The sequence below is a fragment of the Salmo salar genome, chromosome 09 (genome assembly GCF_965601325.2).
Source record: "Salmo salar chromosome 09, fSalSal1, whole genome shotgun sequence".
In the NCBI taxonomy this organism is placed as follows: Eukaryota; Metazoa; Chordata; class Actinopteri; order Salmoniformes; family Salmonidae; genus Salmo; species Salmo salar.
Window position 1 is genome coordinate 18247713 of NC_138299.1, and position 22618 is coordinate 18270330.

General features: G+C 44.2%; 1 protein-coding gene across 2 annotated transcripts; it reads right to left on the reverse strand.

The window, feature by feature from the left end:
• Nucleotides 1-4527: 4527 nt before the first annotated feature.
• Nucleotides 4528-20536, reverse strand: LOC106610808 (gap junction beta-3 protein). Of its 2 annotated transcripts, none has more exons than XM_014210410.3 (2): nucleotides 20416-20536; nucleotides 4528-5532 (listed from the first exon to the last, which is right to left on the reverse strand). In XM_014210410.3, the coding sequence occupies exon 2, from the start codon at nucleotides 5453-5455 to the stop codon at nucleotides 4664-4666; it is 792 nt and encodes a 263-aa protein (XP_014065885.1). In that variant the 5' UTR covers nucleotides 5456-5532; nucleotides 20416-20536; the 3' UTR covers nucleotides 4528-4663. The 2 variants fall into 2 exon arrangements, with proteins under 2 accessions (XP_014065885.1, XP_014065884.1); XM_014210409.3 differs by lacking the exon at nucleotides 20416-20536 and adding an exon at nucleotides 6721-6858.
• Between the last annotated feature and the right edge of the window lie 2082 nt (nucleotides 20537-22618).

Below are 22618 nucleotides of genomic sequence, written 5' to 3' on the forward strand. Positions count from 1 at the left end.
TGAATGTGTTATGCATATTTAATGAAACAGGTTACATAACCTAGTGCATTTACACAGCCAGTGTCTGTGACACAACTACAGTGTAGCCAAAATGTCTACCAGCACAACACTCCCCATCACACTAGGATGAAGAAATGACTCACCTAGGGATCTGGTGATTATATAACAGTAGACTAGTTGAGGATTTGACATTCATTCATAGGCGCTACAAAACCAAAGGTGGTAACATTGAGATATTTGTAAACCATTGGATTTGTGTATGTCCCTAATGGTTGAGTGATATAGTCTGAGAGGTTGTGATTTTGCAATTTTACTTGAAAGCAAGTGATGCAAATCAAATCAAAGTTTATTTGTCACGTGTGCCAAATACAGTGAAATGCTTACTTACAGGCGCTAACCAATAGTGCAAAAAAGGTGTTAGGTGAACAATAGGTAAGTAAAGAAATAAAACAACAGTAAAAAGACAGGCTATATACAGTAGCGAGGCTATAAAAGTAGCGAGGCTACATACAGACACCGGTTAGTCAGGCTGATTGAGGTAGTATGTACATGTAGATATGGTTAAAGTGACTATGCATATATGATGAACAGAGAGTAGCAGTAGCGTAAAAGAGGGGTTGGTGGGTGGCGGGACACAATGCAGATAGCCCGGTTAGTCAATGTGCGGGAGCACTGGTTGGTCGGCCCAATTGAGGTAGTATATACATGAATGTATAGTTAAAGTGACTATGCATATATGGGGGGGGTGGTGGGGGCACACAATGCAAATAGTCCGGTTAGCCATTTGATTACCTGTTCAGGAGTCTTATGGCTTGGGGGTAAAAACTGTTGAGAAGCCTTTTTGTCCTAGACTTGGCACTCCGGTACCTCTTGCCATGCGGTAGTAGAGAGAACAGTGACTGGGGTGGCTGGGGTCTTTGACAATTTTTAGGGCCTTCCTCTGACACCGCCTGGTGTAGAGGTCCTGGATGGCAGGCAGATTAGCCCCAGTGATGTACTGGGCCGTACGCACTACCCTTTGTAGTGCCTTGCGGTCAGAGGCCGAGCAATTGCCATACCAGGCAGTGATGCAACCAGTCAAGATGCTCTCAATGTTGCTGCTGTAGAACCTTTTGAGGATCTCAGGACCCATGCCAAATCTTTTTAGTTTCCTGAGGGGAAATAGGCTTTGTCGTGCCCTCTTCATGACTGTCTTGGTGTGTTTGGACCATTCTAGTTTGTTGTTGATGTGGACACCGAGGAACTTGAAGCTCTCAATCTGCTCCACTACAGCCCCGTCGATGAGAATGGGGGCGTGCTTGGTCCTCCTTTTCCTGTACTCCACAATCATCTCCTTAGTCTTGGCTACGTTAAGGGATAGGTTGTTACTCTGGCACCACACAGCCAAGTCTCTGACCTCCTCCCTATAGGCTGTCTCGTTGTTGTCTGTGATCAGGCCTACCACTGTTGTGTCGTCTGCAAACTTAATGATGGTGTTGGAGTTGTGCCTGGCCATGCAGTCATGGGTGAACAGGAAGTACAGGAGGGGACTGAGCACGCACCCCTGTGGAGCTCCAGTGTTGAGGATCAGCGTGGCAGATGTGTTGCTACTTACCCTCACCACCTGGGGGCAGCCCGTCAGGAAGTCCAGGATCCAGTTGCAGAGGGAGGTGTTTAGTCGCAGGATCCTTAGCTTAGTGATGAGCTTTGAGGGTACTATGGTGTTGAACGCTGAGCTGTAGTCAATGAATAGCATTCTCACATAAGTGTTCCTTCTGTCCAGGTGGGAAAGGGCAGTGTGGAGTGCAATAGAGATTGCATCATCTGTGGATCTGTTTGGGCGGTATGCAAATTGGAGTGGGTCTAGGGTTTCTGGGATAATGGTGTTGATGTGAGCCATTACCAACCTTTCAAAGCACTTCATGGCTACGGACGTGAGTGCTACGGGTCTGTAGTCATTTAGGCAGGTTGCCTTTGTGTTCTTGGGCACAGGGACTATGGTGGTCTGCTTGAAACATGTTGGTATTACAGACTCAATCAGGGACATGTTGAAAATGTCAGTGAAGACACATGCCAGTTGGTCAGCACATGCCCGGAGCACACGTCCTGGTAATGTTGACCTGTTTCAAGGTCTTACTCACGTCGGCTACGGAGAGCGTGATCACACAGTCGTCCGGAACAGTTGATGCTCTCATGCATGCCTCAGTGTTGCTTGCCTCGAAGCGAGCATAGAAGTGATTTAGCTCGTCTGGTAGGCTCGTGTCACTGGGCAGCTCTCAGCTGTGCTTCCCTTTGTAGTCTGTAATAGTTTGCAAGCCCTGCCACATAAGACAAGCGTTGGAGCCGGTGTAGTATGATTCAATCTTAGCCCTTTATTGACGCTTTGCCTGTTTGATGGTTCGTTGCAGGGCATAGCAGGATTTCTTGTAAGCTTCCGGGTTAGAGTCCCGCACCTTGAAAGCGGCAGCTCTACCCTTTAGCTCACTGCAAACGTTGCCTGTAATCCATGGCTTCTGGTTGGGGTATGTACGTACAGTCACTGTGGGGACAACATCCTCGATGCACTTATTGATAAAGCCAGTGACTGATGTGGTGTACTCCTCAATGCCATCGGAAGAATCCCAGAACATGTTCCAGTCAAATGACTGAGTCAGATCTAGACGATTATTGTTTTACCATCTGCCTATTTCCTCATTGTGGCGCAGAAACAAACACTCCTTGTCCTAATGCAAAGAGAAACCTGAATGACAAGCTGGACCTGCTATGCAGATTCCTTTAGCTTTCTAACACAGATTCCCAGAGAATCTCAACAAATGTTTCTGCGCCACAATGAGGAAATAGGCAGATGGTAAAACAATTCTCATCTTGATCTGACTCAGTCATTTGAATGTTTATTGGTCCATTTTTGTAATTGTCATCATTGATTGGGAGAATGCAGAACAGGAAACGGTAAAGTAGATGTTGTCCTTAGCTGGCAGATATGGGCCAATGAGTTGATGACTTGAACATAAACATCAGAGAAATTCCAACATCTAATTGAAAATGAACACTAAAGCGATATTTAGTGTTAGAAACATCCTTTCACTGACTGTACGTGTGTAGGCCTACATCAATACGACATACTGTATTACATGGTTATAAGAGGATGTCTTTGCGCTGGACTGCTGTCTGTGGTCCTGTATGTCACATGGGTCTGTTTTAATGCCTGCTAGAGATGTTCTGATCTAGTCAGTCAGGGTCACCTGAATGGGGCCAAAAGTCAAGTACTTGTCTAGAATCCAGAAAAAATAAGTCAACAGGAATGCCAAATAACTACTGTAACATGAATGAGACTGAAGTAAATGAAATGTAAACATTTTATTTATCAAAATAATAATGTACAAAATGGAAGTTTGATGCTGATTGTGAGGGTTCTGCTCCTGACAATGTGAGGCTATCAGGTATCCACACCAATGTTCCATGAGGAACACTAAGGCTGAGATTTTATCCACTTTATTGTCAACCCTGTTCTTCTTTGCTTTCATGTGCTCCAGCTATCCAAGATGCCAGGGTTTACTTGCATAAGTGGACTTGATCAATTAAATAGCAGCGTTCCTTGTCCCTCATTTGAATCAACATAAACCTTGGATGAGGAAGGTTGGTTTACAAGCATGTAAAAACACAGGCAATCTGTTGTAGCTTTGCAACATAAATCTGAGTGGAACTATGCTAACGTCGTCTTGCAATAGAGTAAGTAAAAAATAAAAAAAGATCTGTAATAATGATAGAGGAGCTTCTATTAGAATAAATGCTGTAAATAAAACAAAATAAATGATGAGAGCGTCAAGTAGTGGGAAGCCACTGTCCATTTTAGACTTATCTTGCAGTACCACTATCAAGTTCAAAGCAAAGAGATTTGTTATCATACTGTTGTCCTCATATTGAGGTCATAAAACAGGGTAAAAAAAAATGTATTTGAGGCTAATGCACTACTAGTTTTCATGCAATTTTTTTTACTTTTTCACTTGCACCAAACATCTTAGCTAGATAAAATTGCATGACAGACATCCTCGGTAAAAAATGTATTACAGATTTCTTGATTTATCTTTTTGAGGATGTGTTACTGGCTATGTTGTTGCTACGGTGGCTCACGAGGGACAAACAACAGTAATATTGCTGCTTTTTTCTTGTTTTTCAAGCAAAGGTCTTTAGGGAGTATGCGAACACAGACGTTTGCTTCGCCTAGTCGAGTTCTGCTATGAACAAACCAAATCTAGTATGCGGGCACCTTTACCCCTGGCAAGAAACCCCAAAGTAATGTGAAAACAAAGTGAGACTAACTGGAAAAGATTTGTAAGATGTTACAGTAGACAATTATAGATTTTTTAAATTCAGTCTGGCAGTGGGAGTTGAGTTGTATAAAATGGGGTGTGGCTGAAGATCAGGGTTGTCTAGCCCCAGGGTCATGGAACATCAGTACAAAGCCTTGCTCCATGGCAGTATAGGGCAGTAATCGGACAGTAGAGTCTTAGAGAAAAACCTGTCTCTCATACAGAGTCTTAAAGGAGGACAAGCATGAGCAGGCTTGATCAATAAGGTGAGACCTGGCTCCATAGGCATACATGTTGTGGTTGAATCTTGGGATAGTTCAAGCATCCTATGCTGCAGAGGACAGGTTAGGGGCAGACGCACGTATGTGAGCCGGTTAAGGGGCTTGAAGGTGGCCTGGGAACTGGGATCCGAAGGGTTGTTTCTCCAGCTGAAACATGGGCAGAGTGCAGTCGTTGCAGGAATTCTCCTTGCTGTACCGTTCATTCAGGGCCATGTTCCTCTGTTTTCTCCTCGTATTTTGTGCTATGTGAGCGATCCGCTTGGAGACAAGGTATACGATCTCACAGACGTTGAGCACAATGCAGAGGGCCGAGGCGCCCACCATGAAGTAGGTGAAAACTTTCTTCTCTGTGGGGTGGCCGATGTAGCAGTCCACCTGATTGGGGCAGGGGCTGACCTCACACTTGACCAGCCGGGGCAGGTAGAAGCTGTCGTAGATTTTGTGGAGGATGTAGAGGAAGGAGATCTCGATGCCCGTCTTGACGAAGAGACTAAGCAGGTAGGTCCACCAGAGGCCGCCGTGCCTTTTCCCTGTGTTGTCGTACAGCTTGTCCTTGTTGCCGTTCTTGGCATTCTTCCGTTCGCGTTCATCGCGATACGCCACATGCATCATCACCATGAAGGAAGGACAAGTGACAAAGATGAGCTGCAGGGCCCACAGGCGAATGTGGGAGATGGGGAAGTAGTGGTCGTAGCAGACGTTGGCACAGCCGGGTTGCTTGGTGTTGCAGTCAAAGTCCTTCTGATCATCGCTCCACACACGCTCCGCCGCCACCACGTACACCATCACCCTGAACACAAACACCACAGAGAGCCAGATACGACCAAATGCCGTGGAGTACTTATTCACCCCACTCAGGAGGGCTTGGAAGGTCTTCCAATCCATGGTTGAGGCTGGATGTTGACAGTCTCTTTTTCAGAACTTGCCCCTTTAGTTCGATTACTATGGATCACTGGAGCAACCTGAGTAGATAAAAGAGAAGATGGTTGAGAGAAGGCATCAATGTAACTTGGATCCTGGTATGAATTAATTGCACAATGCCCTTCCTTGGAAGTGTTCAAAATGGTATGATACAATCCACGCAAACAAGAGGAGCTTTTCAGCTTTTTGGGTCTTGGCCTACCTTTATGTGTAGACCTCAATCTATAGCATTTTATAGCAACCAGAAGTACATTATTTCTTATTTGAGAACTTAGGTGTTCTACATTGACCGCCATTTTGTTTCACATATTCATATAGTCAACTTTGTCAACAAATATCGCTTTAGAATAGTTTATTTCTCCTTGTAATATTGAATATTTACTCTTAATATCTAAGGTTTACACAACCTTCATATAAAGTAAATGTGGCAATTAATACATTTTAAAAACTGATGACAGTAGATGAGAATTGGGGAAAGGGAAAGAGGGATACCTAGTCAGTTGTACAACTGAATGCCTTCAACTGAAATGTGTCTTCCTGCATTTAACCCAACCCCTCTGAATCAGAGGTGCGGGGGCGCGGGGGGGGGGGGGGGGGCTGCCTTAATCTACATCCACGTCTTCGGCGCCCGGGGAACAGTGGGTTAGGGCCAGGTGGGCATACAAATGAAGGCATATGCTACTATAGTAGGCCTTGAAATGACTCACTTTACCACACACTGACTAGGCTATAACAGTTGGGTTGTCTGTGATATATTGAATAAGCATAATTTTCCAATTAAATCAGAGTTTTACTGTGTGGCTGTACAGGGAAGGAAATCAATGTCCATCATGTTTATCTGTTCTTTGTTCCCTCGTTGTTTATGTCTGCTCATACATTTTACATTTTGGTATAAAGCCAATGTGAACTGTTCAAAAAGTATCCCTAAGAAAGGAATGGATACAGTTGAAAGTAGAATACTTTTTACCTGCTCTTCTTATTGCGCATATTCAGGTGGCTGAGTAACCTATAAACTTTATGATATGTCGGAACAGAGTAAATCTCAGACTTTTGTCGTAACAGAGTAAATGAAATGGGCTATCTGGTTACGCAAAAACTTTAGGCTGCAATTCAACATCAACGGAGTAAGATAATCAAATACCTTTTTACACCATGCTCACTTCAACTCATCCTCAAAGTAAGGAACAGATACGTTCATAAAAATAGATTAGCCTAGACTTTTCACTTACTTAACAAATGTCAATCCATTGTTTGTGCTTCAGTTCATAATCAGTTTTCTTCTGTTTTCTGTAGTTAATTCGTTTTACGCATAGATTAGCCCCGCTCAACAGATAGAATGCTGTTGTCATGATTGATGTGTCTTTGGCGTTTGTCTGTGGGTGGGGTTTAAAAAATAAGCTTGTAGCCTACCAATTGAGGCCCAGATGTTTTTTTCCTGGAATGGGCCTACACCACACTGTAAAACATTTCCTGTAAAATGTACAGTAACACACTGGCAAGCAATTGTGCATTAAATATACAGAAACAAATATTCAGCAATTGCTAATAGTGAATATGTATACTAAACAAAAATATAATCACAACATATAAAGTGTTGGTCCCATGTTTCATGAGCTGAAATAAAATATCCAATACATTTTCCATACGCACAAAAAGCTGATTTCTCTCCAATTTTGTGCACATATTTGTTTACATCCATGTTAGTGAGCATTTCTACTTTGCTAACATAATCCATTCACCTGACAGGGGTGGAATATCAAGAAGCTGATTAAGCAGCATGATCATTACACAAGTGCACCTTGTGCTGGGGACAATAAAAGGCTACTCTAAAATGTGCAGTTTTGTCACACAACACAATGCCACAGATGTCTCAAGTTTTGAGGGAGCATGCAATTGGCATGCTGACTGCAGGAATGTCCACCAGAATAGTTACCAGATAATTGAATGTTCATTTGTTAATTTCTCTATCATAAGCCGCCTCCAACAACATTTTAGAGAATTTGGCAGTACGTCCAACCGGCCTCACAGACCACGACAGCACAGGACCCTACAACGCCTGGGCATGCTCCTGATGAGGTGGCGGATGGTCTCCTGAGGGATCTCCTCCCAGACCTGGATTAAAGCATCCGCCAACTCCTGGACAGTCTGTGGTGCAACGTGGCGTTGGTGGATGGAGCGAGACATGATGTCCCAGATGTGCTCAATTGGATTCAGGTCTGGGGAACGGGCGGGCCAGTCCATAGCATCAATGCCTTCCTCTTGCAGGAACTGCTGACACACTCCAGCCACATGAGGTCTAGCATTGTCTTGCATTAGGAGGAACCCAGGGCCAACCGCACCAGCATATGGTCTCACAAGGGGTCTGAGGATCTCATCTCGGTACCTAATGGCAGTCAGGCTACCTCTGGCGAGCACATGGAGAGCTGTGCGGCCCCCCAAAGAAATGCCACCCCACACCATGACTGACCCACCGCCAAACCGGTCATGCTGGAGGATGTTGCAGGCAGCAGAACGTTCTCCACAGCGTCTCCAGACTCTGTCACGTCTGTCACATGCTCAGTGTGAACCTGCTTTCATCTGTGAAGAGCACAGGGCGCCAGTGGCGAATTTGCCAATCTTGGTGTTCTCTGGCAAATGCCAAACGTCCTGCACGGTGTTGGGCTGTAAGCACAACCCCCACCTGTGGACGTCGGGCCCTCATACCACCCTCATGGAGTCTGTTTCTGACCGTTTGAGCAGACACATGCACATTTGTGGCCTGCTGGAGGTCATTTTGCAGGGCTCTGGCAGTGCTTCTCCTGCTCCTCCTTGCACAAAGGCGGAGGTAGCGGTCCTGCTGCTGGGTTGTTGCCCTCCTACGGCCTCCTCCACGTCTCCTGATGTACTGGCCTGTCTCCTGGTAGTGCCTCCATGCTCTGGACACTACGCTGACAGACACAGCAAACCTTCTTGCCACAGCTCGCATTGATGTGCCATCCTGGATGAGCTGCACTACCTGAGCCACTTGTGTGGGTTGTAGACTCCGTCTCATGCTACCACTAGAGTGAAAGCACCGCCAGCATTCAAAAGTGACCAAAACATCAGCCAGGAAGCATAGGAACAGAGAAGTGGTCTGTGGTCCCCACCACTCCTTTATTGGGGGTGTCTTGCTAATTGCCTATAATTTCCACCTGTTGTCTATTCCATTTGCACAACAGCATGTGAAATTTATTGTCAATCAGTGTTGCTTCCTAAGTGGACAGTTTGATTTCACAGAAGTGTGATTGACTTGGAGTTACATTGTGTTGTTTAAGTGTTCCCTTTATTTTTTTGAGCAGTGTATATAGATATATATATATAAATAAAATAAATAATTAAATCAATAAGTAAATAAATCAAAGCAAAATTAGGCAAATCAAATCAAAAAGGCAAATCAAATATCATCAAGATCAACATAAAAAAAATGAAAAATGAAAAAGGGGGGGGTCCGGGTCTGCGGTTGATCATTTCGTTGTAGATGTGCATGAGGGCCTCTAGCGGGTCATTGGTGTTGTTGGGTGGTTCTTGGCTGTCAATGGGTCTTGACCTGCCTCCCCACTGGCTGCCTGGTGGCCCCCTGTACTGACTGGATGATGGGATAAAGGGGGATAGAAGGGCTGAAGGTGGTTCGGAGGGTCATGGGGGACTGAGGCTGGCTGGTTGGCTGTGTGGGAACACGGTTAGTAAAGAGTGGAGGGTAGGTAGGGAGTAGTATGGGGAAAGGTTTTGGTGGGATTGGTAGGGGGTTGGTGGGATTGGTGTTGTTGGTGGGGTCGGTGTTGTTGGTGTTGCCACTTGCCCTGCCGGCGTAGGAATTGGGGAAGGTTTTCAAAGAAGTGGCCCCCTTTCCTGCACAGGTTTCAGGGTTGTGTGGAAGTCCAGTCCGAGGTGGGATGGTCTCCTTTACAGATTCTGCAGAATATGGCTGTGCAGTCTGCAGCCAGATGACATTGGCCACACTTCCTGCACAGTTTAGGCATCCCGTAGTACTGGGACTGTCTAGTACTGGGACTGTCTAGTACTGGGACTGTCTAGTAGTGGGACTGTCTAGTACTGGGACTGTCTAGTACTGGGACTGTCTAGTAGTGGGACTGTCTAGTAGTGGGACTGACGTGGTTTGGTAACTTTGGTTCAACTTGGACTAACCCACAGTGACACAATGAAATGTGATTTTCTCCTTCATATACTCATACTGTATATGTAAAACAACAAATTAGCTAATTCATTAATTCATTTACATTTACATTTACGTCATTTAGCAGACGCTCTTATCCAGAGCGACTTACAAATTCATTATCAACACGATCACGCTTTTAATTCAAATGTAAAACACAAATAAATACACCTACTGTATATATATATATATATATATATATATATATATATATATATATATATATATATATATAAAAAGAAAAAAAGAAACGTCCTCTCACTGTCAACTGTGTATATTTTCAGCAAACTTAACGTGTAAATATTTGTATGAACATAAGATTCAACAACAGACATAAACTGAACAAGTTCCACAGACATGTGACTAACAGAAATGGAATAATGTGTCCCTGAACAAAGGGGGGGTCAAAATCAAAACTAACAGTTAGTATCTGGCAGATGTGGGACCAAGTCATTGTTTTACAAGTCACAAGTAAGTTTCAAGTCTTAGCACTCAAGTCCCAAGTCAAGTCCCAAGTCAAGACAGGCAAGTCCGAGTCAAGTCTCAAGTCAAGACCGTCAAGTATCAAGTCAAGTCTCAAGTCCTAAACTTTGAGTTTCGAGTCCTAAACAAGTCATGTGCTCTTCACCAAATGTCATACCATTTCATATTATTAACAAGAGTAATAGTATATTACATTTACGAAAATCATGAATGCTTTCAAAAAATATCTATATATGTATTACTTTCCAAATAAACGTTATATTTCCATGGAAATACATGGGTAGCCATGAGAAAGACACATCCCCCCAAAAGTGATCGACTATCGAGGATCGCTATGGGGCACAATCGGGCGATGTAGGCTTGTACACAATCGCCCAACCTTAAGCACACACACACACACACACACCACACACACACACACACACACACACACACACACACACACACACACACACACACACACACACACACACACACACACACACACACACACACACACACACACACACACACACACACTCACTCTCTCTGTGTGGTTACAGTAGGCTAACTAACATACGTCAATGGTTTTAGGAACAGCAGTAACATCAGGCAGGATTTAGGCTACCAACTGCCTAGCCAGTTGTAGCTCAATCTTGGGTGCAATGATCACGTTCCCGCACTGACTGACTTTGTGGAGGCTCATTGATTTAACGTTACGTTAGCCTACATGATACACCAGTAAAGTAATAAAATACATAGCTGTTGGCTATATTAGCCACAACTTACCGTTCTTTGTGCAGCATCAAATGTCGAACAAAGTTGGAAATTGTTGCGCCTCCATCTGTCATTTTCTTCCCGCATGTTTTGCAAGTTGCAATCAGTTTTTTGTTGATACAGCGTAGTCTTTATATCCGAAAATAATAATTTTGGTATCATCTTTAGAGGTCGGCCGATTATGATTTTTCAACGCCGATACTGATACCGATTATTGGCGGACCAAAAAAGCCGATACTGATTAATCGGCCGATTTTTTTAAATGTATTTGTAATAATGACAATTACAACAATAGTGAATGAACACTTATTTTAACTTAATATAATACATCAATAAAATCAATTTAGCCTCAAATAAATAATGAAACATGTTCAATTTGGTTTAAATAATGCAAAAACAAAGTGTTGGAGAAGAAAGTAAAAGTGCAATATGTGCCATGTAAGAAAGCTAACGTTTAAGTTCCTTGCTCAGAACATGAGAACATATGAAAGCTGGTGGTTCCTTTTAACATGAGTCTTCAATATTCCCAGGTAAGAAGTTTTAGGTTGTAGTTATTATAGGAATTATAGGACTATTTCTCTCTATACGATTTGTATTTCATATACCTTTGACTATTGGATGTTCTTATAGGCACTTTAGTATTGCCAGTGTAACAGTATAGCTTCCGTCCCTCTCCTCGCTCCTACCTGGGCTTGAACCAGGAACACATCGACAACAGCCACCATCAAAGCAGCGGAACCCAAGATTAAATAGCATCAATAGTATCATCAAGTCAGGTAGAGTCATAAGGCTCAAGTCCAAGTCAAGTCACGAGTCATTGGTGTCAAAGTCGAGTTGCAAGTCATCATATTTGTGACTCGAGTCTGACTCGAGTCCAAGTCATGTGACTCGAGTCCACACCTCTGGTATCTGGTGTGGCCACCAGCTGCATTAAGTACTGCAGTGCATCTCCTCCTCATGGACTGCACCAGATTTTCCAGTTCTTGCTGTGAGATGTTACCCCACTCTTCCACCAAGGCACCTGCAAGTTCCTGGACCTTTCTGCGGGGAATGGCCCTAGCCCTCACCCTCCGATCCAACAGGTCCCAGACGTGCTCAATGGGATTGAGATCCGGGCTCTTCGCTGGCCATGGCAGAACACTGACATTCCTGTCTTGCAGGAAATCACACACAGAACGAGCAATATGGCTGGTGGCATTGTCATGCTGGAGGGTCATGTCAGGATGAGCCTGCAGGAAGGGTACCACATGAGGGAGGAGGATGTCTTCCCTGTAACGCACAGCGTTGAGATTGCCTGCAATGACAACAAGCTCAGTCCGATGATGCTGTGACACACCGCCCCAGACCATGATGGACCCTCCACCTCCAAATCAATCGCCGCTCCAGAGTACAGGCCTCGGTGTCACGCTCATTCCTTAGACGATAAACGTGAATCCGACCATCACCCCTGGTGAGACAAAACCGCGACTCGTCAGAGAAGAGCACTTTTTGCCAGTCCTGTCTAGTCCAGCGACGGTGGGTTTGTGCCCATAGGCGTCGTTGTTGCTTGTGATGTCTGGTGAGGACCTGCAAGTCCTCAGTCCAGCCTCTCTCAGCCTATTGCGTACAGTCTGAGCACTGGTGGAGGGATTGTGCGTTCCTGGTGTAACTAGGGCAGGTGTTGTTGCCATCCTGTACCTGTCCCGCAGGTGTGATGTTCGGCTGTACCAATACTGTGCAGGTGTTATTACACGTGGTCTGCCACAGCGAGGACGATCAGCTGTCCGTCCTGTCTCCCTCTAGCGCTGTCGTAGGCGTCTCACAGTACGGACATTGCAATTTATTGCCCTGGCCACATCAGCAGTCCTCATGCCTCCTTGCAGCATGCCTAAGGCATGTTCACGCAGATGAGCAGGGACCCTGGGCATCTTTCTTTTGGTGTTTTTCAGAGTCAGTAGAAAGACCTCTTTAGTGTCCTAAGTTTTCATAACGTGACCTTAATTGCCTGCCGTCTGTAAGCTGTTAGTGTCTTAACGACTGTTCCACAGGTGCATGTTCATTAATTGTTTATCGTTGGTTGAACAAGCCAGTGTTTAAACCCTTTACAATGAAGATCTGTGAAGTTATTTGGATTTTTTTCAAATTATCTTCGAAAGACAGGGTCCTGAAAAAGGGACGTTTTTTGTTGTTGCTGAGTTTATATACACTACTCACACATGTTAAGTTACATACACTCTTCTCCATTAACTAAACTCAGGACAAACGGAGATAAGGAAACAGCAGATTGTTTGAGCATGTTTTGTTTGTGTTGATGTTAATTTCTACTTCTTGTTTCTATGCACAGTTCTTTCTTCCAGTTGAAACTTGTTCCAGAATGCTTCCAACCCTCCACTAACATAAGAGACCGCCACACCCAGAGATGAATATGAGTTTTTGTTCAGCTGCTGTTTCTTACACCTGATTGGTGGAAAGCATCAAAGGCTCACCTGGTGCTAGGCAGTGGTGGAAAAAGTAACCAACTGTCATACTTGAGTAAGTAAAGATACCTTAATAGGAAATTACTCAAGTAAAAGTAAAAGTCACCCAGTAAAATACTACTTGAGTGAAAGTCTAAAAGTAATTCGCATGAAGAAGAGACGAGATATCGAGGACGTAGGTCAGGCTGCCTTGTAATGTTCCGACTGCGAGTGAGTAATTCCCCTCTACCATCAGTCCTATTAGCCAACGTGCAATCATTGGGTAACAAAATGGATGAGCTCCGATCAAGACTATCCTAACAACAGGACATTTAAAAACTGTAATATCTTATGTTTCACCGAGTCGTGGCTGAATGACGACGTGGATAACAAACAGCTGGCTGGGATTTACGTGTATCGGTAAGATAGAACAGCTGCCTCCGGTAAGACAAGGGGTGGCGGTCTGTGTCTACTTGTCAATGACAGCTGGTACACGAAATCTAATATTAAGGTTTTGCTCGCCTGAGGTAGAGTATCTCATGATAAGCTGTAGACCACACTATTTACCAAGTGAGTTTATCTATATTTTTCATAGCTATTTGGATTTTTTTATTTTTTATTAAATTAAATAACATTTTATTGTTTGTGTCAAATCGCCAATTGGCAACCCAACCCATATGGGATTAATTGACACAAACAAACATTCCAATAATTCACTATGGTAATTAAATTATAATTCTTCTTCCGGTGTTCTCTGCATTGCGCATCGCATAAAGAGTAAAAAAAAAAAAAAAAGGAAAAATCAATAAATAATAGTAAATAAGGTTATCCAAACAATAATCACATCCCTAGAGCAGTAAAATAATATGCATACACACACATACCATTTACCACATAGAAGCAAAATATTTTTACAATTGAATTATAGGTCGCCCTTTTTCTTTTATCCCAGGCTTTATCTAAATATTCCGCAAACGGAAATACACAATGGACAAAAAACACATTTCAATTTCTCCTCATCACTCAGCCACATATTTACAGGGTATATCTGGTGTGCTTTCTGGAATAAAAGAAAGCGTATATCGTGGTAGAAAAGGCAATAGAGGATAAAATGAGTTTCATTCTCTATTTCTTCGAGGTCACAATCGTTACATAGTCTTTCCTCTTCCATTTCACCACAATACTGACTTGTTTCAATACGTAGAGACAATATCCCTGATCTTACCTGTTTCAATACGTAGAGGCAATATCCCTGATCTTACCTGTTTCAATACGTAGAGGCAATATCCCTGATCTGACCTGTTTCAATACACAGAGGCAATATCCCTGATCTTACCTGTTTCAATACGCAGAGGCAAAATCCCTGATCTTACCTGTTTCAATACACAGAGGCAATATCCCTGATCTGACCTGTTTCAATACGCAGAGGCAATATCCCTGATCTTACCTGTGTACATAGTGATCTCTTGCTTTTAGCTAGGTTATACATAATATATCTCTCACACACAAATTCACCCTTAGTCTATTTATCACCACAAACCGATGCTGGCACTAAGACGGCACTCAATGAGCTGTATAAGGCCATAAGCAAACAAGAAAATGCTCATCCAGAGGTGGCACTCCTGGTGGCCGGGGACTTTAATGCAGGAAAACTGAAATCCATTTTACCTCATTTCTACCAGCATGTTAAATGTGCAACCAGAGGGGGAAAAAAACTCTGGACCACCTTTACTCCACACACAAAGACGCGTACAAAGCTCTCCCTCGCCCTCCATTTGGCAAATCTGACCATAATTCTATCCTCCTGATTCCTGCTTACAAGCAAAAACTAAAGCAGGAAGTACCAGTGACTCGCTCAATAAGGAAGTGGTCAGATGAAGCAGATGCTAAGCTACAGGACTGTTTTGCACGCACAGAGTGGAATATGTTCCGAGATTCTTCCGATGGCATTGAGGAGTACACCACATCAGTCACTGGTTTCATCAATAAGTGCATCGATGACGTCGTCCCCATAGTGACCATACGTACATACCCCAACCAGAAGCCATGGATTACAGGCAACATCCGCACTGAGCTAAATGGTAGAGCTGCCGCTTTTAAGGAGCAGGACTCTAACCAGGACGCTTATAAGAAATCCCGCTATGGCCGCCGCCGAAACATCAAACAGGAAAAGTGTCAATACAGGACTGAGATTGAAGCGTTCTACACCGGCTTCAATGCTCGGATGTGGCAGGGCTTGCAAACTATTACGGACTACAAAGGCAAGCACAGCCACGAGCTGCCCAGTGACATGAGCCTTCCAGGCGAGCTAAATAATGTTATGTTCGCGTCGAGGCAAGCAACACTGAAGCATGCATGAGAGCATCAGCTGTTCTGGACGACTGCGTGATCACGCTCTCCGTAGCCGATGTGAGTAATACCTTTAAACAGGTTAACTTTCAAGGGTAAGGCTAGGTAACAACACACCTGCCACGCTGATCCTTAACACGGGGGCCCCTCAAGGGTGCGTGCTCAGTCCCCTCTTGTACTCCCTGTTCACCCATGACTGCATGGCCAAGCACGACTCTAACACCATCATTAAGTTTTCCGACGACACAACAGTGGTCGGCCTGATCACTGACAAAGGTGAGACAGCCTATAGGGAGTCGTGAAGAGGGCACAACAACGCCTATTCCCCCTCTGGAGACTGAAAAGATTTGACATGGGTCCTCAGATCCTCAAAACGTTGGTCAGCTGCACCTTCGAGAGCATCCTGACTGGGAGTCGGGAAGCAAGTTCAGGGAGTGAACGATTTAATTGGACGATCCTGGGGATCAGGAGTGGACCGGTCACCCCTGCTGTTGCGCGGGAACCTGACAAACCGGCTGAGGCGTGAGAGCCTGATGAGTCGGCTGAGACCTCCCCGGTTACCTCGGTCGAGGCACGGGAACCTGTTCACCCAGCTGAGGCATGGCAGCCTGTCGAGCCCGCTGAGGCATGGCAGCCTATTGAGCCAGCTGAGGCTTGGCAGCCTTCCGAACCTAGCTGAGGCATGGGAGCCTGTCGAGCCTGCTGAGGCATGGCAGCCTGTCGAGCCCGGTGAGACATGGGAGCCTATCGATCCCACTGAGGTATAGAAATCCGTCGAGCCAGCTAAGGCAGGGGAACCCGTTGAACCCGCTGAGTCATGGGAATCCGAAAAACTGGCCTAGGCCTCCCCAGTAGCTCCGGTTCTGACACCCGGACCCGACATCCCCTCCAACACGAAAAAAATAAAAAATCCCTGATGCTTCTCGTTGGTGAGGCGTAATTCTGTAAGTCGGGAAGTAAGTTCAGGGAGTGAATCATTGAATAAATAAATGAAAACATAATACAAAACAAGAAACACGAACAACGCACAAACATGAAACTGAAACAGAAAAAATGATGCCTGGGGAAGGAACCAAAGGGAGTGACATATATAGGGAAGGTAATCAGGAAAGTGATGGAGTCCAGGTGAGTCTAATGATGCGCAGGTGTGCGTAACGATGGTGACAGGTGTGCACCATAACGAGCAGCCAAGTGACCTAGAGGCCGGAGAGGGAGCACACGTGACACATAGCCTGTTCTCTCTGCTACCGCACGGAAAACGGTACCGGAGCGCCAAGTCTAGGTCCAAAAGGCTTCTTAACAGCTTCTACCCCCAAGCCATAAGACTCCTGAACAGCTAATCAAATGGCTACCCGGACTATTTGCATTGTCCCCACCCCAACCCCATTTTTACGTTGCTGCTACTCTCGGTTTATTATCCATGCATAGTCACTTTATCTCTACCTACTGTATATTTTACCTCAATTACCACATTGACTCTGTACTGGTACCCGCTGCATATAGCCTCGCTACTGTAATTTTATTGTTGCTCCTTAATAATGTGTTATTTTAAACATTTTCGTATTATGTTTTTCGGCATGTATTTTTTTTGTACGTTTATTTTAGTAAATACTTTCTTAAAACTTTTTTTTCTTAAAGCTGCATTGTTGGTTAAGGGCTTGTAAGTAAGCATTTCACTGTAAGGTCTACACCTGTTGTATTCAGCACATGTGACAAATAAAATGTGATTTGATTTTCAGTGACTTTCAATGTGGCACCGTCATAGGATGTCACCTTTTCAACAAGTCAGTTTGTCAGATTTCTGCCCTGCTAGAGCTGCCCCCGTCAACTGGAAGTGCTGTTATTGTGAAGTGGAAACGTCTAGGAGCAACAACGACTCAGCCGCAACGTCGTAGGCCACACAAGCTCACAGAACGGGCCCGCCGAGTGCCGAAGCACGTAAAAATCGTCTGACCTCGGTTGCAACATTCACTACCGATTTCTAAACTACCTCTGGAAGCAATGTCAGCACAAGAACTGTTCGTTGTGAGCTTCATGAAATGGGTTTCCATGGCCGAGCAGCCGCACAAAAGATCACCGTGCGCAATGCCAAGCGTCGGCTGGAGTGGTGTAATGCTCGCCACCTTTGGACTCTGGAGCAGTAGAAACGTGTTCTCTGGAGTGATGAATCACGCTTCACCATCTGGCAGTCTGACGGACTAATCTTGGTTTGGCGGATGCCAAGAGAACGCTACCTGCCCCAATGCATAGTGTCAACTGTAAAGTTTGGTGGAGGAGGAATAATGGTCTGGGGCTGTTTTTCATGGTTCGGACTAGGCCCCTTAGTTCCAGTGAAGGTAAATCTTAACGCTACAGCATACAATGACATTCTAGACGATTCTGTGCTTCCAACTTTGTGGCAAAAGTTTGAGGAAGGCCCTTTCCTGTTTCAGCATGACAATGCCCTCATGCACAAAGCGAGGTCCATACAGAAATGGTTTGTCGAGATCGGTGTGGAAGAACGTGACTGGCCTGCACAGAGCCCTGACCTCAACCCCATCGAACACCTTTGGGATGAATTGGAACGCCGACTGCGAGCCAGGCCTAATCACCCAACATCAATGCCGACCTCACTTATGCTGGTGTGGCTGAATGGAAACAAGTCCCTGCAGAAATGTTCCAACATCTAGTGGAAAGCCTTCCCAGAAGAGTGGAGGCTGTTATAGCAACAAAGGGAGGACCAACTCCATATTAATGCCCCTGATTTTGGAATAAGATGTTGGACTAGCAGGCGTCCACATACTTTTGGTCATGTAGTGTGTGTGTGTGTGTGTGTATATATATATATATATATATATATATATATATATATATATATATATATACTACCTACACATGTTAAGTTACATACACAATAAATTGGTGTTATCATATTATTGATAGGCCATCTCTCCATTAACTAAACTCAGGACAAATGGATATAAGGAAACTGCAGATTGAGCATGTTTCGTTTGTGTGTTGATATTGATTTCCAGCTCGTGTTTCTATGCACATTCCTTTCTTCCAGTTGAAACTTGTTCCGGAATGCTTCCAGCGCTCCTCTGACATAAGAGGCCACCACACCCAGAGGTGAATACGAGTTTTTGTTTGGCTGCTGTTCCTCACACCTGATTGGTGGAAAGCATCAAAGGCTTACCTGGTGCAAGGCAACTCTCTATTATTGAATGGAGAGGTGGGCCAGTGGAAGGCGAGGCACTGGGTGAGAGGGAGGGGGGCACTTTCAAATCAGCAAGAGAATTCATCCTTTCAACTTTTTTAATAAAGGCACAGCAATTCCTTATTATATTACCTGTTTTTTTAAGTTACCTGACTTTTCATTGTGTTTCTCTACCCTCTTTTCATTGAACAAATGTTCTTTTTACTTTTGTTTGTTGCACTGACATGCAGAGACCTTCCTTTGTTGTCTCTTTATTCCCTTATTCTTATCCTTCATGGTTATTGAGAGGCCAGGGATGGACTGAACTAGAAGGTCTTTGCTTACTATGGAGATCATCCCAAATCTAAATCTCCAAGGAAATGGACTGAGGCTCATTTCTCCTTGATACGACCAGCAACCACCCACTTTTATGAGCAAACTTTGGAGATAAGCTTTCATAGAAGATGTTCACAGAGTCTTTTACTGGATGGCTGTGTTGATGTTCCCAGGACAAAGAGTATCAGTATCTTTTCAGATGGCCATAAGAACATCTTTGTTGGGAGAATATTTGTGGGCAACAACAAAAAAACTCCCAGATGTGTGGTGTATGAAAAAGAACATCAAATATCTACTTGTGATAATTCCCCAAACATGTTAGAACATATCAGCTCTATGAGGACGATTGCCTCTATTCAACGCTATCAGGTTACTGTATGTCCCCACGCATGACACAACAAAGGCAAAAAGGCTTATGTAATATGAATGTACAGTTCCACGTTATCGTGTGTGACTAGTATGTATTTGAGCGTACATGTTCTCAAACAGACACACAAACACACCTGAGCTATTGACATATTTTATATTTCATACAGGCTGATACGTACTAATGCTGCAGGATTGTAACACACTGGGATCACAAGTATGTATCCATGGGATGTGAACTTTCAATGACATCAAACACCTTCTTAATTTCATATAAAACCTCCCTCAACTAGTGTTTACTGTTCATGCACTTTGCCCACGCATCAGAGGTCTCAGCTCAGTGAACGGGCAATCTCCCCCACATACATTCCTGCCCTTGAGCTGTTTTCCATTTTTCTGTCTTATGTTCTCATCCACCAAGGAGAAGTATTCTACCTCTATTCACATTCCACAGGCTATTCCCAATGACTCATCCAATAGATCAATGCAATCCTTTAGTTGCTCAATCAAGGGCTGCGTTTTACACCAATTCTGATATTCTGCCAAAATGATTGTCAAAAGAGCTTATTACCAATTAAGGAATCAAATATCAGAATTGGGCTGTGTAAATGCAGCCAATGACAGTTAGGCTCAATGTAACTACATAGACAAAGGATGTGACTTCTGTCTAGCTTTTGAGAATGAGGCATGATGGTAATTGTTCACCACTAGGCTAAAAATCATCATCAGGTATTGTAAGAGAAGATCCTCCCAGATATCACACTTCAGGAATCTTTACAATGGTCATAGACCTCTTATAAGACACGTCAACATCTTCCCTGGCAACACTTACTGTAATTTATGTACTAGGTCTAGGAGACAGGGATGGTGTGGAAAGTTCCTTTTTGGCTCCAGTTTAATGAGAACTGATCCAGGCAGTTGGACGGGCACACCTGATGGAATGCAGCCCATGACACAACCGCTGTGCAGCGCATGTCTCCACACGCTGAGAGAATAGAACAGGAAAACTACTACAATGTTCTGTGTCTGTTCACCGCCCTATAAGACAAGTACTAACAGAGAAGAGGAGGAGCTGGGGCAGTACTAACAGAGAATCCTGTACAGTCTTGCTGCTGCAAAGGTGTGTTATTTCCTTTGTCTACGCAGTAGACCCACAAGTCCTGATTCAAGAGGCTGAATAGAGAGAAAGGATACAAGCAGATTACATTCACTGTGTCAACAGACAAGGTCCGTCCTTGATTCCTAGTTGACTATTACAGAAGACAAAAACATACACATCATTGAACAACTTAAATGCCTCTTTCTGGAATACCAAGTGAGAGTAACTTGTTTGATTTTACCTCACAGCCCTATGTTCACCTTTATAACACATATCACACCTTTTCTTTTCTCTCATTTCCATGTAAACAGAGGAGTCACCAACTCAGAACCTGTCCCAGAGATGGTCAAATTCCTCCACAGGGTGGATCTACAGTTCTGGCTGACGTGTTAAACTGGGGACCCAACCTCTGTCCATACAAATGGCAGTGGTGGAAAAAGTACACAGTTGTCATACTTGAGTAAAAGGAAAGATACCTAAATAGAAAAGGATTCACGCAAAAGTGAATCACCCAGTAAAATACTACTTGGGAGTAAAAATCTAAAGGTATTTGGTTTTAAATATACTTAAATATCAAAAGTAAATGTAATTGCTAAAATATACTTAAGTATCAAAAGTAAAAGTAGAAATAATTTCGAATTCCTTATATTAAGGAAACCAGACAGCACCCTTTTCTTTTATTTACGGATACCCAGCTGCACACTCCAACACTCAGACATAATTTACAAACGAAATGTGTGTTCAGTGAGTCCGCCAGATCAGAGGTAGTAGAGATGACCAGGGATGTTCTTTTGATAAGTGTGTGAATTGGACCATTTTTCTGCCCTGCTAAATCATTCAACATGTAACGAGTAGTTTTGGGTGTCATGGAAAATTGATGGAGTAAAAAGTACATTATTTTCTTTAGGAATGTAGTGAGGTAAAAGTACAAGTAGTCAAAACATAAATACTAATGTACAGATACCCCAAAAACTACTTAAGTAGTACTTTAAAGTATTTTTACACCACTGACAAATGGACAGGTCCTCTTATATACTTCTCCAAAAAAAAGGGAACACTTAAACAACACAATGTAACTCCAAGTCAATCACACTTCTGTGAAATCAAGCTGTCCACTTAGGAAGCAACACTGATTGACAATAAATTTCACATGCTGTTGTGCAAATGGAATAGACAACCGGTGGAAATTATAGGCCATAAGCAAGACACCCCCAATAAAGGAGTGGTTCTGCAGGTGGAGACCACAGACCACTTCTCAGTTCCTATGCTTCCTGGCTGATGTTTTGGTCACTTTTGAATGCTGGTGGTGCTTTCACTCTAGTGGTAGCATGAGACGGAGTCTACAACCCACACAAGTGGCTCAGGTAGTGCAGCTCATCCAGGATGGCACATCAATGCGAGCTGTGGCAAGAAGGTTTGCTGTGTCTGTCAGTGTAGTGTCCAGAGCATGGAGGCGCTACCGGGAGATAGGCCAGTATATCAGGAGACGTGGAGGAGGCCGTAGGAGGGCAACAACCCAGCAGCAGAACCGCTACCTCCGCCTTTGTGCAAGGAGGAGCAGGAGAAGCACTGCCAGAGCCCTGCAAAATGACCTCCAGCAGGCCACAAATGTGCATGTGTCTGCTCAAACGGTCAGAAACAGACTCCATGAGGGTGGTATGAGGGCCGACGTCCACAGGTGGGGGTTGTGCTTACAGCCCAACACCGTGCAGGACGTTTGGCATTTGCCAGAGAACACCAAGATTGGCAAATTCGCCACTCGCGCCCTGTGCTCTTCAAAGATGAAAGCAGGTTCACACTGAGCACGTGACAGAGTCTGGAGACGCCGTGGAGAACGTTCTGCTGCCTGCAACATCCTCCAGCATGACCGGTTTGGCGGTGGGTCAGTCATGGTGTGGGGTGGCATTTCTTTGGGGGGGCCGCACAGCCCTCCATG